This window comes from Amblyomma americanum, chromosome 1, assembly GCF_052857255.1.
Source record: "Amblyomma americanum isolate KBUSLIRL-KWMA chromosome 1, ASM5285725v1, whole genome shotgun sequence".
Taxonomy (NCBI): Eukaryota; Metazoa; Arthropoda; class Arachnida; order Ixodida; family Ixodidae; genus Amblyomma; species Amblyomma americanum.
In genome coordinates this window covers 151,459,332-151,474,605 of record NC_135497.1, presented here as the reverse complement: position 1 = coordinate 151,474,605, position 15,274 = coordinate 151,459,332, and the positions used below count along the sequence as shown (strand labels likewise).

At 48.2% G+C, this 15,274-nt stretch overlaps 1 protein-coding gene across 2 annotated transcripts; it reads right to left on the bottom strand.

Moving 5' to 3' along the window:
• Positions 1-3,220: 3,220 nt before the first annotated feature.
• On the bottom strand, positions 3,221-14,671 carry LOC144113946 (N-acetylgalactosamine-6-sulfatase-like). 2 transcript variants are annotated; one of them, XM_077647360.1, is made up of 4 exons: positions 14,356-14,671; positions 7,716-7,859; positions 3,685-3,751; positions 3,221-3,416 (listed from the first exon to the last, which is right to left on the bottom strand). In XM_077647360.1, the coding sequence occupies exons 1-4, from the start codon at positions 14,358-14,360 to the stop codon at positions 3,324-3,326; spliced, it is 309 nt and encodes a 102-aa protein (XP_077503486.1). In that variant the 5' UTR covers positions 14,361-14,671; the 3' UTR covers positions 3,221-3,323. The 2 variants fall into 2 exon arrangements, 1 of the variants encoding a protein (XP_077503486.1); XR_013310921.1 differs by lacking the exons at positions 3,221-3,416; positions 3,685-3,751; positions 7,716-7,859 and adding an exon at positions 12,380-12,826.
• Between the last annotated feature and the right edge of the window lie 603 nt (positions 14,672-15,274).

Here is a 15,274-nt window from a genome sequence, read left to right as displayed (position 1 = left end):
TGAGTTGAAGTGGTCTAAAAGAACACGTCGAGCCTCCTGACCAAGGTTTTGCAAGTGCAGATTATGTTACTCCATCGTGCCCCGGCGATGAAGACCGTCTGCAACCGGCCATGGCGGCGTCTAGTTGTTCCGTGGAGAAAAGAAGGTCCATTCGTGAATCCCTAGATCTAGGCACTTCGCAGCAATTCAGAGTTGTGGATTGGTTCCTGGGACCTGCTATTCTTGCGCAAAAATCTTTACCAATCTCCGCTTCGCTACGTCCTTGGTAAAGTGCGAGAGACTCAAATGGTTGGAGCTGCTGAGGAAATGTTCGCAAACCACGCACCACACTCGATTCGTGAGAGAGGCTTTCGAGGATCCAGTGATTCACAAAATTCTTTCCAACGGTAAGCCTGCAAGATTTGAATTTTGCGCTGAATTTTCTTCTGTGTGCGCCTTGCATCTCTTAATTTGTGCAGCAACTTTGTGCGCCTGTATCTTCTCTCTACTCTTCGTCGAAGTGATCGGAGGCGCTGCAGCTCCACATCGAAGTGTGTGGCATTGCAGTGAAGAAGCATCTCGCGTGTTTCATAGCCTCCTTGATGCGCTCTTCAATGTATGTTGTAATGTCTTCTCTGCAGGTTTCTTTCACAAAGGTTTTAAAAATAGACCAGTCTATTCCTTGAAAACGTTTGGCAGATCTGCATTCAGCGAGACCAGGAAAAATAATATATGTGGGTATGTGGTGATTTCCATGCGTTTCTACGTCGGCAAACCACAGGACGCATCTCGCGAGGCACCGAGACACAAACGCCAAGTCCAGACAGCTGCTGTAAGAAAGCCCGCGAATGTACGTTGGCGAACCGTCGTTAAGGCATTATAGGTCGTGGTCAGATGCGAAACAGACAAGACGTCTTCCCTTCGAATTCATTGGGATCCCTCCCCACATGGCGTGATGCGCATTAAAGTCACCAGTGACGATCCAAGGCCCAGGTGTTGCAGCCAACAATTCCCTCAGCCTGTCGGCGTCAAACCTTGTTGTTGTAGATATGCACGCGCCCACAAGCGTAAACGTCAGGGTGCAGCTTTTCACCGTTACACAGACGTACTGGTTATGGTTGTGAGGGGGAACCGTATGGTGCACATAAGTAAGCTCCCTTCGAATGTAGATGATGACCTTGCTATTTCCCCTGTGCGTGGAGGATGCAAACGCTTCATAGCCAGAAATTCGGATGGAATTTTGTAAATTGGACTCACAAATCACAAGGATTGTAAATCTGTGTTTATAGACGTGTTCGCGAATCTCCGAAATTCGGGAATTGAGTCCACGAGCATTCCACTGGAAAATTGACGCTTCCCTGACTTGACTTTGAAATGGTAACTCTGGGAGAGCCATTGTGTCTGCTACTGGAAATCTGAAAGGACTGGATTTAGCGCGTCCAGTACCTGCAATGCGTTCCATGCTGCTGGCGAGTGAAAGCTAGACAGCATCGCAGGCATGGCGTTCATAAGGGACCTCAAGATGGCGAACACCTGCACTTCCTCACCTGGGGCTGGATCTCTGCCTTGGGCTCGCTCAGCTGTAGGCGCGGGACAGAGGGGGCGTGGTGCCTGCTCAGACACCAAGGTCGAGCGTGGCTTCGGCAATGGTGGCCATGTCACCTCTGAAGCACTCGTTCCGGCTTCACCAGTCACCGGGCTTACATTACTCGGTGGAGCGGGAGGACAAGTAGCTGGTGCGATGGGGGCTTGCCTGCCGCTGTCGGCCTTTTGTCTAGCAGATCGTCGACGACGCGAACGACGCCGACGCACCGTGGCTGAACCCCCTCTGTGCGTTAAATGATCTCGCACCATTTCCTTCAACACCGCTCGTTCTTTCTTCAGGCGGGGGCAGGCTTGTGAAGAAGCGTCATGAGGGCCACGGCAGTTGGCACACTTCAAGACAGTAGCGTGGCAACTGTCACCGCTATGTGCTTCAGAGCAGCGCGGGCACGCAATGGTGCTATTAGAAACACCACTTACATGCCCAGTTTTCATGCACTTGCGACACTGAAGCGGCTTCGGGACGAATGTGCGAACTGCATGTCGAAAGCGGCCAAATTCACGTGCGATGGAATACAATCGCCCTTAAAAGTGAGCTTGGCGCACCTTGACTTGCCGAGGCGCTGAACCTTGGTTATTTCGATGCTGTTCGTCGCTGGTTTAATGAGTATCGGCAGGTCGGCGTCAAAGATGTTCGCATCGATGTCGTAAATGACGCCAGCGGTTCTGCCATTGTTTTCAAGAACAGGAGAGTGGTTGGGAATGTCTTCGATCTTCCTGAGGGTGGCAAGAAATTCCAAGGCGCTCCACTCCGTTACATCGATGGCAAGGAGGTTCCTTCGGCTGTTGATCCTGACGTCCTTGATCACCCCCGGGACGCGAGCCTCGAGGAACACAGACGTAGCTTGTCTGCTCAGCAGGTTAAGGTTGTCGGTGGGCGTTTCAGGCGCAAACAGGACTGTATGTGCCGGTGCACCACGCGTCGTGATGACGGTAGATGTGCTTGATGAGGACGAGTCCATATTCTTACGTATGTTATGCCATGTGTATGTATGTCATGTGTATGTACGCCATGTGTATGTCTTATGTATGCCATATGTAGGCAGCCGTATGCTGTGCCTAAAGGTTTGTTTACTGACAAAGAATATGACAAGGAAACACGGCGCAGCACGCGTACATTCCTGCAGTGGGGCATGGGATACTGTACATGACAGGCTATACAATTAATACTGCTGCATGCGGTGACATGAAAAGCAAAAGTGTACTTTTGTTTCTAAATCCGTCGCTCACGTAGCGAGAATGCTACCCCTAGATCGCAATTCGCCTCGTCTGTTTCCTATTGAGTCGAAGCCGCAGTTCCTTTTTGCAGGTAAAAAGTTTTCAGGCATCAGGCCAGAATCGCGACACCGCGGTTAAAAGGCATGAATGTTTCGGATCCTTACCTCTTTTTTCCAACATCCAGAACAAATTGAGGTTCCAAAACTGAAAGCATTTACGATGGCGTAAGTTAACACGATTTCATTGTGGTGTGGTGTGGAACACAAAATTGGGCTGCAAATATGCGTCCTCACTTTAAGGAAGGATCACGATGTTTGTCTTTCCATGCATGATCCTTCCTTCGTGCTTCTGTCTGTCTACGCAGAACTCGCCTAATATGTGAGAAGAGACAGATAAATTAACCGTGCAGCGCATGCATGAATCCACTGTCGTGCCGAAATAAGGCCGTCTCATTTTGCTGAATGTCTTGCGCAGCCTGAAGTCACTCACGGTCCTCTCTGGCTGCGGCTCCTGAACTCCTCCGACTAGTAGACGGGCGCGTGCGAAGCGTCCGGCGCACAGTACAGGAAGAAGGGCTGGCGCCGCGCAGCCTGCTTCTCGATGAAGTCCACGGCTTCCTGGAAGGAACGTCCATGCAGATGCTCAGACAAGCGGTGGGCGCAAGGGCCTCCCTAACGTTGCCCCAATGGCAAGCAGTCGCTTTCCATTCCTCCAGAATACGCTTACGTCTCTCCTAACTTGGCCTCACGAATCTTCGCTGTTCAGCGACAAGGACTAACTGTGCACCGCCTGAGCTGTGCCTTGCCTCACCGAGGTGAGGTCGGCGTAACGTTTTCGTAGTTTCAGCAGCATATTAGGAAGAACCTGCTGAGATCAAACGCTTACCTGAGCGTACAGCTTGGTCAGGTTGGAAGTGCTCGTTGTCAGGTTTATTTTGAAGTCCTCGAAGTACCTGTAGGCGGTGAAACACGTCAAAAATTTTGATGGTTGTTGAAGAGGGGGCCAAAGGGTAGCGCCAAATATATCCCATATTAAAGAGACACTGAGGAAAAATTGAAGTTGGCTTGTATCAATAGAAAGAAGACCGCTCTTACTGAAAGCAAAGCTCTAACTTCTCAGGTAGAAAAAAGCAAGAACTAAAAAGGCGCAAGTGATGTGCGTGTTCTCCAACAAAACCTAGACAGAATCAGCGAATGGTGTATAAATGGCATATGAGAATAAACTTACATAAAACCGTTTGCTTGATATTTACCAGAAGGAAAAATCCACACGTGAGCAGTTACAATTTAAATGGTATAGCGTTACATGAAGTTTCAGAGTATACATACATAGGTGTTTACTTTACATCTCAACTAAGGTGGCAGAGAAAGGTTGATTAGGATGCAGGCAGAGCTACAAAAGCTTTGGGCTTTTTGCGTTGTAATGGCTGATCATTTCCTTAAACTACTAAAGAATTATTGTACATGTCCAATGTTAGGTTGATTCTTGGATATACCTGCACAATTTAATACTCTCCAGCGGTACGAGACAAAGACAAATTAGATTGGGTCCAGAATTTAGCTGCTCGGTTTATGTCAAGAATTTACAGTAAAGATACTTCTGCGGAGACTTTGAAAGAAAGACTGCAATGGGAACACTTGGAAATCTGTTAAATTCAAAAGGCGGAATATTTACTAGGACCACACTATATCTCTGACCACCACGAAGACCACAGTTTCAAAGTACGGGAGATCACCTCCAAGGCTGCTTTACTTCGATTGTCTTTTTTCCCCAAAACAATACGCGATTGGAACAAATTGCCTTTAAACACAGCTTGAATTATGTTTAATAACGTTTTATTTTCTCTGTTACAATGATCATTTCAATTTTGTGGTGCTGTAATCGTTTTTGTCTTTTTTTCTGTTTTGCCATTGTTTCTTGAAACGATGTTGGTTTGTTCTGAAAAGATTTGTTTTGTGGCTGACATGTTTTGTCTTTTTATGTACCCTCCCCAACTGTAATGCCAATTGGCGATGTGGATAAATAAATAAATAAATAAAATAAATAAATAAATAAATAAATAAATACAGGTATTATCGCCCCAGGCTAATCTCGCAAGTACGAACGCGTTGACTAAATATCCGAAAACCGCTACGGATCTTTGAAGCTCACAAACGTTCTTGAAGGTTACGCGTTTCAGATATTGAAGTATATAAGTTTTGTCTTGAAACCGCTAATGCACTTTCATCACACAAGATGGGAAAAACACAGCCTGAATGCTAGAAACCAAAGAAAACCTATAGCATGCTTGGCGGCGCAGCAGGCGGCCAATAGAGTTTGTTTTGGTGCTTTGCGGCCACGAGCTTTGCTTGCCCCTGTGGTTTCATCTTTGATGCGCCTCGATTTAAGTACGAAGCAGCAAAGGAACTCAATGTGCCCATCTAAGAGCTCCTCGGACGAAGTTCTTGCCGAGCCACGCACCTGCGACGAGGAAAGAACCTGTGGCTAGCTAATGTTGCACGAGCCTGCACGTCAGCAAAAGCACCGCTCGGGGTGTTCACTTCGTCAACGTACCAAGACGTTGGGCTGCACAACCAGCGATACGAGGACTGTTGTTACAAAATTTAAATATATCCGTACGTCCCAATTTCTACTCATCAGTCATGACGACTTCTCGGCGGTGACATATGAAGTCCGAAGGGGAACTGGACGCAGTCACTAGACGGTATGGAGCCATCTTAGAACACCAACGAGCCCTCCGGAGGACCTACCCGCCTCCCCACAAAGACCTTAGTAAACAGCAGTCGGTTGCCTGGAGACAACTACAGACTAATACATACCCCAATCTGAGTTTACTCAGCAAAATCTCTCCATCCACTTATGAAAACAAATGCCCCCTATGCGGTGAACACGCAACGCTTTACCACGTTACATGGGCCTGTCAGAAAATGCAGGCAGCGCCGATAAACAACACACCTACACCGGAGCAGTGGGAGGCTGCGCTGTCCAGCTCGAAGCCTGAAGAGCAGCTCAAGCTGATCTACAGGGCTCGCAAGACTGCAAAGGCCGCTGGGGCCCTGGACTGAGGGCTCCACCTAGGCTGCGAGAAATAACCCTTATACAATAAAGTTTTTCATTCATTCATTCGGCGGTGACAGCTGCCGCGCCAGCAGATGGCTCGCTGCTGATGCTGCCGAATCCTCGACGCTCGGGCTATCCTGCCAAACCCGCCGCCTCACCCCTCAAAATCATCGCACGCTCTGTTGTGGTAAAGTCGATGAAGTGCAGGCCGCAGTATTTTTGCGAGAACTTTGTTGTCGGAATCGGGAGCGGGAGCCATCGTAATGCTGGTGCAAACGTAAACGAAGCGACGGTAGCGACGGGCGATAGAGGCCTTCAACGTCCGGCTGGTGGCAGTGTTCATTTCGGCTGCTGCTAGGCTGCACCGCTCGCTGTGAGTAATCACGGAGCTCATGTTTACGCCAGTTTACGTCACGTTTTGGTTATATCGTCAAAAGAGAGTCCCAGATTTGAATCAGAGCGACGGGAATAAGTTTTTCAACTTACGAGCACAAATCTCAGCAATAAATGCATCTTTCGCTGCCCAACGAGCGACAACAAAGCCACGAAATGCCGAACTATTCGATTTTGCTAACAAAAAAAATTGCAGAGCTGTCCTCAGTGTCCTCTTAAGCAAGAAATGAGCGTTCAATGTAGTTCAAAAGCGTTTTCATCTACCTCGCAAATGATCTGCAGACCGTACAAGTAAATAAACTTTTGAGGCGATGTGATCAATATCAGACTTGCACTGTTTTTTTGTGCTGGCTAAAGCATGCTGACAAGGTAATCGGACACCTGCACACGTCAAAGCCAGTGCATGAGATATGGACCAGCGGCTGAACGCATGAGAGTCGTTCATTTTGTAGGCAGCACCCTTAAAGAAGAAAACATGGTTGTTGAAGGCAAGCTAAGGTTTTAAAAATGCATTTCCGCGCATAAGATGCGTTCTGATATGTGCTGGCGTCAAAGTAAGCGTCTGCGACAAGCACACGCGGCAGGCATCGAACACAAGTCAGGACAAGCCTTCGACGCTTTTCTGATCCACGCATAGATGTTTCATTGCTCGAGCGGAATACATTGAGTTCCGCAGGGAAAGGAAATAGGATACTTAATAATCTGCCAACGTTCTTTGTTATGTTCGCTTGTTTTTACATTTGCGGCTTCATAACTAAACGCACATCAACCGCGCGGACTCTTTTATTTTTCATTTGCAGCAACCTGCAGTAAGTGCGTTTCATGTTTCAGCTTCAGGTACATGTGCGCAACTGAAGTACGGAACTGCAGCAGATCTTTTTACCTGCAGAGTGCAAGCTGAGAGTAAGCTCTGTCTACAGTGCATAAACTAAACCACTAACCTCTATATTATATGGGCTTTCATTATTCTATGCTATGCCTCTACGGCAATCTATCTAGCCATAAGGGAAGTTATACTGGGAGTATATTTTAAATACATTTAATGTTGTTGAAGCATTTAAATACTTCACTGCATTGAAAAAGTCAAAAGCACCAAAATTCTTGGGCTCATAAGCGCATCTTGTGATTAACTTTTTTTTTTAGTTTACGAGGAATGCTACAACAACAGACATAAGTTTTCTTTGTCTCGGAGACAATGTATGGTAGTCATGAATGTGGGCGGAGCTTCAGTACAACTGTACGCAACAGTACTGCACTGCAGGGGACGGGCGTTAAAAGCGACTAAGCTTTTAGACGGGCCCGACGCAGACCCAACGCTGGATTGCGGTGTTGTTCATTATTTTCTATTCCATTCTTCACCTTCCCCTTCCCGATCCCGTACGCGCGCGTTTGCGCTAGGCAAATAAATTTTGATGCGATAACAGTGCAAACGAAAGCTGTTTCGTTTGCTCCTGAAACTGCACCTGCCGATCATGTGGTCATCGAGGAAGAACGCGATGTTTGGCCGTTGAACGTTGTCGTAGGGTCCGAAGTGGCAGTTGGGCGAGCCGAACCACTCATGGAAGCCGTGTCTCGAAGGCAGGTACCGCTCCTGGTGGCCGAGGTGCCTGCGACGGGCAAAGGCGAGGCACTCCATGGACACGCTTGAAATTCACGATCTCAGGATAGGCCAGCTCTTCGCGCCCGTTGGACCCGGAGCAAGAACGGAGCGGTCGATAAAATAAGCAAAATTCGTGCAAAATGTCACGCTGAAAGATATTCTCCTTCGAATCAGAGAGGATATTCTAGACAACCCCGGCAAATGACAGGTCAAGGCCATCCTTGCGCTCGATTTAAAAAGGGCATTTGGCAATGCCACCCACCAGGGAATACTGGAGGAGCTTAACAGAATCAACTGTGGCGACCGTACATACAATTACGTGAGGGACTTTCCAACAGGAAAGGGTCAATAAGTATCGGGGGTCGGACCTCCTCTCCGTCCAATGTAGGTTCCAAGGGCACTCCGCAGGGAGCGGTCTTGTCTCCGCTTTTCTTCAACCTGGCCATGCGTGGGCTACCAGAGAAGCTAGACCATATCCAAGGCATTGAGCACGCTATATACGCCGCTATATATGTGTGATATAGTGTACGTATGAAATATAATAACAAATAAAGACTGATGATATTACAACCCGGTGTTGCAGCGGTAATAAAAGGAAAATTCAAGGCCGGCTTTCGGAAGCCGCGAACGTCGTGTGCCAGCGTGCGGCGAGGCTTGGTTTAACGTGCTCTCCTGAGAAATCCGAGTTACTCCTGATCGACAGTGGCAAGAAACAGAATAATTCACTTTTCCCATCCACTCCCCTGTCGCTATTACGGTCCAGGGTATGAGCATTCCGACCAAGAAAAAACTCAAGATCCTGAGAGCCATCATACCTAGCGGGAACTCTTACACCACAACAATCAGACAGCTCCAAGCCTATTCCGAGCAAGTCTCTAGAATGCTACGCAGGGGAATCAAGAAAAGAAATAGGCTAAGAGAAAAGGCGGCCCTAAGATTAGTTCAGGCTTTCATTCTCTGTAAGATAACATACGCCACCCTGTACTTGCTGCTTAGCAAAAAGGAGATGGGCTAACTGGATGTTATTATTCGAAAGGCAGCGCTGGGACTCCCTTTATGCACATCCACAAATCGCCTACTACAGCCGGCGATCCGCAAAACCATCAAGGAACTAATAGAGGCCTACCGTGTCAACCAAATAGTCAGGCTCTGCCAGGAAATACTAAGCCCGACAGGAAAATACTGCAGAAGCTGAGAATCCGGCTACCCCGGGAAGTCGCAGACCAGATCGACATGCCTATGCAGATGAGATCACACATCACAACAAACCCCGTACCAAAGCACATGGATGAGGAACACAACAGAGGACGCGGATTAGCCAGAGCTGGACACCTATCTAAACGTTGGGATGGAAGCAAGGACACGATCAACGTCGATGCGGCTGGACCCGTTAGTGGGGTCACGGCAATTGCAGCAGTTTCACCCCGGGGGGATATAATCGCTAACAGCCTTATCCAAGCGGTGCATACCACATCGGCTGAAGAAGCAGCTATCGGACTAGCGATATCAAAGAACATCGAGGCAACGGTTATGTCCGACTCACAAGTAACTGTACACAATTACCTCAGAAGTCGTGTTGGCGCTCTGTGCAGGGAAAGTTTGGAAACGTCTAATCCTTCGAACGTTCAGATATTCTGGACGCCAGGACACCTCTCAACGACGGGCAATGAGGTGGCCAACACATCTGCTCGAGCTCTCCTCCTCCGAGCATCTGGCACGCAGCCTCTCTCTGACACAGCCCCTCATTCTTACTATGCTGCGCAGAAATTACGGAGTACTACACGATCATAAGAAAGAGATATCCTCTTCCTCACAAAACCCTTTGCAAATTTGAAGAGCACATAATCAGGAGACTACAAACTAATACTCTGCCCAATCACTACTTGATGAGTAAATGGTATCCTGACACATGCGAATCGTCCTGCCCCTTCTGTGGAGAAGTTGACACACTCTTTCATGCGGTTCGGGAATGCCATGAAAACGCAGACTTGGACAGCAATGCCGATCCGACATATGAGCGCTGGGAGGCAAAACTTCATAGCCACAGTCCCTTCGACCGGAAATCGTTGGTTGAGAGGTGGCGGATTATGATGGCGGCCATTGGATTCTCCTACTGAACCCACCCAGTATTTATGTTCTTAATAAATATTTTTCCTCCTTGATGCTAAACATTTTTTTAGGGGGTTGGGGTGGGGGGGGGCAAAGCTTCTCTTCAGGGCACCTGCTGCGAGGGGTTAGTTCAGTAGCTTTTGTTATCGAGAAGAGCGCAAAACATCCTTCAGTGAGTGTGGCCTGCCTGTCCACAGTCACGTGCTTTCCTTATCGCCCTTTCCTCTTCCTTAATTCTTCTCTCCAGGGCACACCATTCATGAACAACCATTTCAAAGGGCCTGTTCCGGAATTACGTCCAGTTGGTCGTAAGTGCGATCCATTTAGTTGAATTAGCAGGTTCCCTTCGCCTTCGCTTCCACGTCCTCCAGGCAGCACCATTCTCCTACACGTGACCGCAGCCTGGACGCTAGCCCAGGCGAAACGCTGACCCCGCAGCAATGCGTGCATCGCTGGACATCGCACCATTTTCCGACACTCTTGTTGCGGTAGCCGGCCTCGGCCAAGAGCTCGGGGATGAGCACTTCTTCGTCCTGAATGCCACCCACGATCTCCTGGGGCGTGTAGCCTGCAGGGGCACATGCGGGATTCGCGCTACATCAGCATGGGCCCGGCGGTCACCACACGCCGTGCGTATATATATGCGGTGCGCTTACCGTTTCTGGAGTGGTTGTTGGTGGTCTAAATACCGTTGCTGATGGGCAGCCGGCCGGTCAGCAGCGCCGCCCGGTCTTGGCGAAGAAAAGCGTGGCTCAACGTCGCGGTTCGTGCTCGTTCTTGACACTGATTTAGTCAGACGTTTTCACAAAGATAAGCAAACTGTCCTATACAACTCAAGAAAAAACAACGCAACGGATGCCCCTCAAAGGATATCTAAAGACAATGGCGTCTACCTATTGTCAGGTGCCGCGGTCAACAGCCCTGCACCTGCTAACATGGCATCACAAGTGCCTAGTAAGCGATATGCGGTTGATCGCGATGTTATGAGAATAGGTAGACGTCATTGGTTAGAAGATATCCTTTGAGGAGCACTTGTCGCTTCGATTTTTAGTTCTGTCTGACTAGTTGCGCTTGACTGGAAGCAACAGTCAGCGCGTGTGTGCATGTTTGTGTGCACGCTATCAAACTTGTTATCGTTTCACATATGCTCTCAGTGAACTATATATGCGGCATTTAGTCATATTTTAGTAATTCAGAGTTACTCGCTAAATTCCTGAAACAGGTTCATTCAGCGTTCTGTTATGGATGGTGCACCCATTTAGACATACAAATTCGTACAGCGGTACTTCCTCGTCGCATCGGCATCGCGGAATTTTGTACAGTAGTTTCTTTTTGAACGTGCGCTAGCAAGCATTTGCTTCTCATTACTGTTCAACGCTGGCCAGCTTGTTATTAATGCACCATAGAGTTATTTGCCTATACAGAGTGTTCTACGATAACTATAACACACACTTAGACACATACAAAAGGAGAGCGCACATGCACCCGCAAAAGAGGCACCGACAAAAACACCCGTACAGTGGGTGTTCCGCAACAATTACGCCCGTCCTATTAGTTAAAAATGTTCGGAAGGAGCAGACGGGTGCTTGAAACTGTTGTGATTTCTGCATTCTTAAAGAAAAGGTGACCTGCCCTCCTTAGAAAATTCGAAAAAGGTTAAAGTTGCGCATCCACAATCACCAGTACACCCACCCGCCGGGATGCAAATGACACCAGCATGTGGCGTACAAAGAGTCACCAGAAAACGGGGGATCAGGTGAAGACGTGGGAAGAATTAGGCGTACAGAGCACCATGCGAGACCGAGGTGAGCTTGTAAGGAAGCGTGCGCAACATTCATGGAGCAGCAACATGGTGAAGTTCCTGTGAGTACTTGCACAGTGGCTTTTCGCCGGTGATTGAAGATAGTTTACTTAATTTTGAACCCATTAAAGCACAAGCGGTAGAAGTATCTGTACGCTTCTAGTTGCAGGAACCTTTTATCAGAAAAGGGGACCGTATTCACTCTTAACTCGCGCTTTACAATTACTGTTACGAAATCATAAAGGCACGCAAAAATGCCTAAATTATCGCCGCTCACTCCAAAGAACAACCTCAGGTGTGGCCTTGCCACGATGTACAGTATTTCTGATAACAAGAATAGTTTATCTATTCTTTAGTGCTCTTTCGTCTAGTGTTCTGTCCTCGACCTTTCTTGCGTGTTTTGCGCTAAAGGTATTCTATCTATCTCTATTCTTTAGTGCCAATATTCTGTCCCGTTGTTATTCTACAGTTGGCCAGTACTGTGGGTGACCCAGCCGCTGCCTGCAGTTTGTATTCTGTCTTTTTTCTTGTTTTGCAGTTCTTATTTCTTCGAATGCAGCGATTTGTTTTCATTTTTGGTAAGACTGAATGAACGTGCAGCAAAGGCACCCTTCTTCGAAGCAATTTGTAATGCATTGTAAGTTCGTAACCATCTTCTTTTTCACCGCGTTATCGCCTCGTTTATAATAGAGAGTTTAGGAAAGGGGAGCAGTACTAGCATGGACTAGCGCAGGTGCGCCGTCAGATGAGGCCACTGTGCGTGCGCAGTAGGTATCCGGTAATTCGGTATAAGCCTATGCACTAATGCCTCACCGCTATGTCTATGCGTCAAAGCCACGTTGTAAGTGAAGGCACGCCGACAAAAGCGCCGGATGCCCGATTTTATGACAATGATATGAACCACAGAGGATAGATTGGGCTAAAGAACGATACGACCTACAGGGCGAGCACAGCGGGTTGGCCGTGTAGAAGTCCGTCAGAAGCGCCCCTTCAGCTGCCATCCTGTCCAGGTTGGGGGTTTCCTTGGCCGGGTTGCCGAAAATGCCGAGATCTCCCCAGCCCATCTGAGGACCACGGGAGGACAGAAAGCGTATATCAGCGAGTAACGCCGCCGGGATTACCACACAGCGATCCGCGCCACTGGTGGTGTCATATGAGCAGACAGCTGATCCGCCGATTGAAAGATTTGACACGCGAAAGGCCCCAACAGCTTCCGCCTTCGAGAAATACAGGGAGGGGGAGAGCGGGGACAGAGAAACCGTGGACTCCGCAATAAGCATGGAAGAGGGGAGCGCATTTTTTGCCCCATATTTTTTCACCTATCCGAAAGATAACGAGCAGAGCTTGCTTTTAACCATGAACTTTGCTGCCTCCCTTGTAGAGAGTCCTGTGCACGCCTATATATGCTGGTCCATCAAGCCTTAATAGAATGACAGAGGGCAGCGTTCAGGTCCCCTGAAACACCGTTATTAACCAATTCCTGGGTTTCTTTCTCACGCTATTCTTTGTGGTTTATGGTCCGCGATGGTGGCCTTGTTGCTTCAGCAGAACAAAATTAGAGATCACATGCGGCTGATCGCATTGGAGGAATGCGAAAGCGTTGACGCCTCTTTGACAGTCGTCGCCTTCCAAATTGGCCACCATGGTTTTTTTTTTTCATTTTTTTCCCGTTTTCATAATTAGTCACTTAATTAACCAGTTTTATTCTGACATATACCCTCTTTTCATCTCAGTCACTCATTTTGGGCTTTCAAAGTTGGCGCTTTGGTTACTTTGCCTTCCGCTTACTATTTGCCCGTCCGACCTATTCAACCGTCTATTGACCTTTGTTTTTAATTGATTACGTATTAATCTACGGCAAAACAAACTTTGTCCTCAATTAATTATCACTCATAAAACACATTTCAATCCATTTCAAACTTTATTTTCACTTCTTTGCCTCTTTTTCTACAATCTTAGCACCCACGGCTGTTTTCCCGTCAACACACTATATCGACGTCCGCGCTTTTCGGCGGTTTTTAAAGATTATTGCCTCTAATTAAATAACTAACCATCCTATCGACATCAATTTTTTCCGCACCATCCTCACATCGTCCTCTATCGGTGACACCCATTCGTTTGATGCTACCTCTTCTGAGAATGTCACAATCGCTGCAGACACGTTTTGGTGACACGACCCCGTCGTTATAGCCTAGAAATGCCTTCGCGTTAAAAAAAATTAACAACGATAATGAGCGGTCTTCTGTCACGAGAAGAGCATTCATGAGCGTACACCGTTATGGATAAAAAAAGGGAAGGGGGCGGGAACCCGCAGCGCTGGGAAAAGCATGCCTGTCCTGCATGAGTGCGCACATTGCCCCATGCTGCGCGCTGTCTGCTTTCAGCACGCCGTGGTAGTGCCGGGAAATCCGCAAAAAAATTGCAGCGTCCGAGAGGGGTGTTTCAGGCTGGGCACCTTCTATCAAGTGGATCGATGCCATGACAACACTGTGCAGCGTGGATTGAGAGTTAATGGTGCAGTTCGCTTTTATCCATTGCATTCTACAGATAACTGTGATTGGTATGCCCCAAGTTGAGAATAAAATTCACTCACGTCATCCATGAGCATTATAACGAAATTGGGCTTCGGAGAAGCGTCCGTGTAGGGAAACGCGAGCGTCGTAACGAGCATTGCGCAAACACACACATGCACAAGCATCGCCATCGAAGTTGCTTCCAAGCGATGGTGCCACATTCAACTGTCCGCTGACTTTTCCCGCACTCGGACAGCGTCTTGTCTTACACGGGAAGAGGAACGTTCCTCTGCCTCTAGAAGCCCTTTGCATTGATGCTCCTGACTCTGGCCCGGCTTTTTATCTAGCCGCCGAGAGCCTGCTTGTCTGATTAGCAATCTCTGTTCTTGATACACCTCCGACACTCCCGACGGGCTAGTCTGACCTGGAGAGGAAGGCGCCGTCGACTATTCACATTGTTAGATTAAAATTCGGCAATAATACAACATCCTCGCCGATTTGATATGTCTCAAAGCGCTCAAATTCCAACCGCGACTCGAATGAATGAGCTTAGAAAGTGATACGAAAGAGGGCGCGCTAATACAAGAGAAGTTGCGCACATAGAACAGACCGTGCCGATGGTCCACAATGTGCTCGCAGCTGCGTCTTGAGAGGCAAGAGTTGATCACCATATTGCCGCACTTAGTTAAGCCATCACGCTACCGGCTCCCTCGTGCGGTCTGTCTTCGACCTTTGTCGCGCGCCGGACATCGTCCTCTTCTGCTCGGTGCTAGGCCCTGCCGGCTACGCTCTGCGCAGTGTGCTCGCCAGGTACTGTTCTGCCAGGGATTGAACGTCCCACCGGCGTCCGTGACAATATAGAGCGCAGGCGCCGAATGAGAGCTGTCAACTCACTTGGCAGGATAAACGATCGCTCATGAATGCACTTCGAAAGAACGTGCTCGATGCACACGATGAAACATGATGTGTCTGAACAACAGTTCTACTGTTTATCAAGTG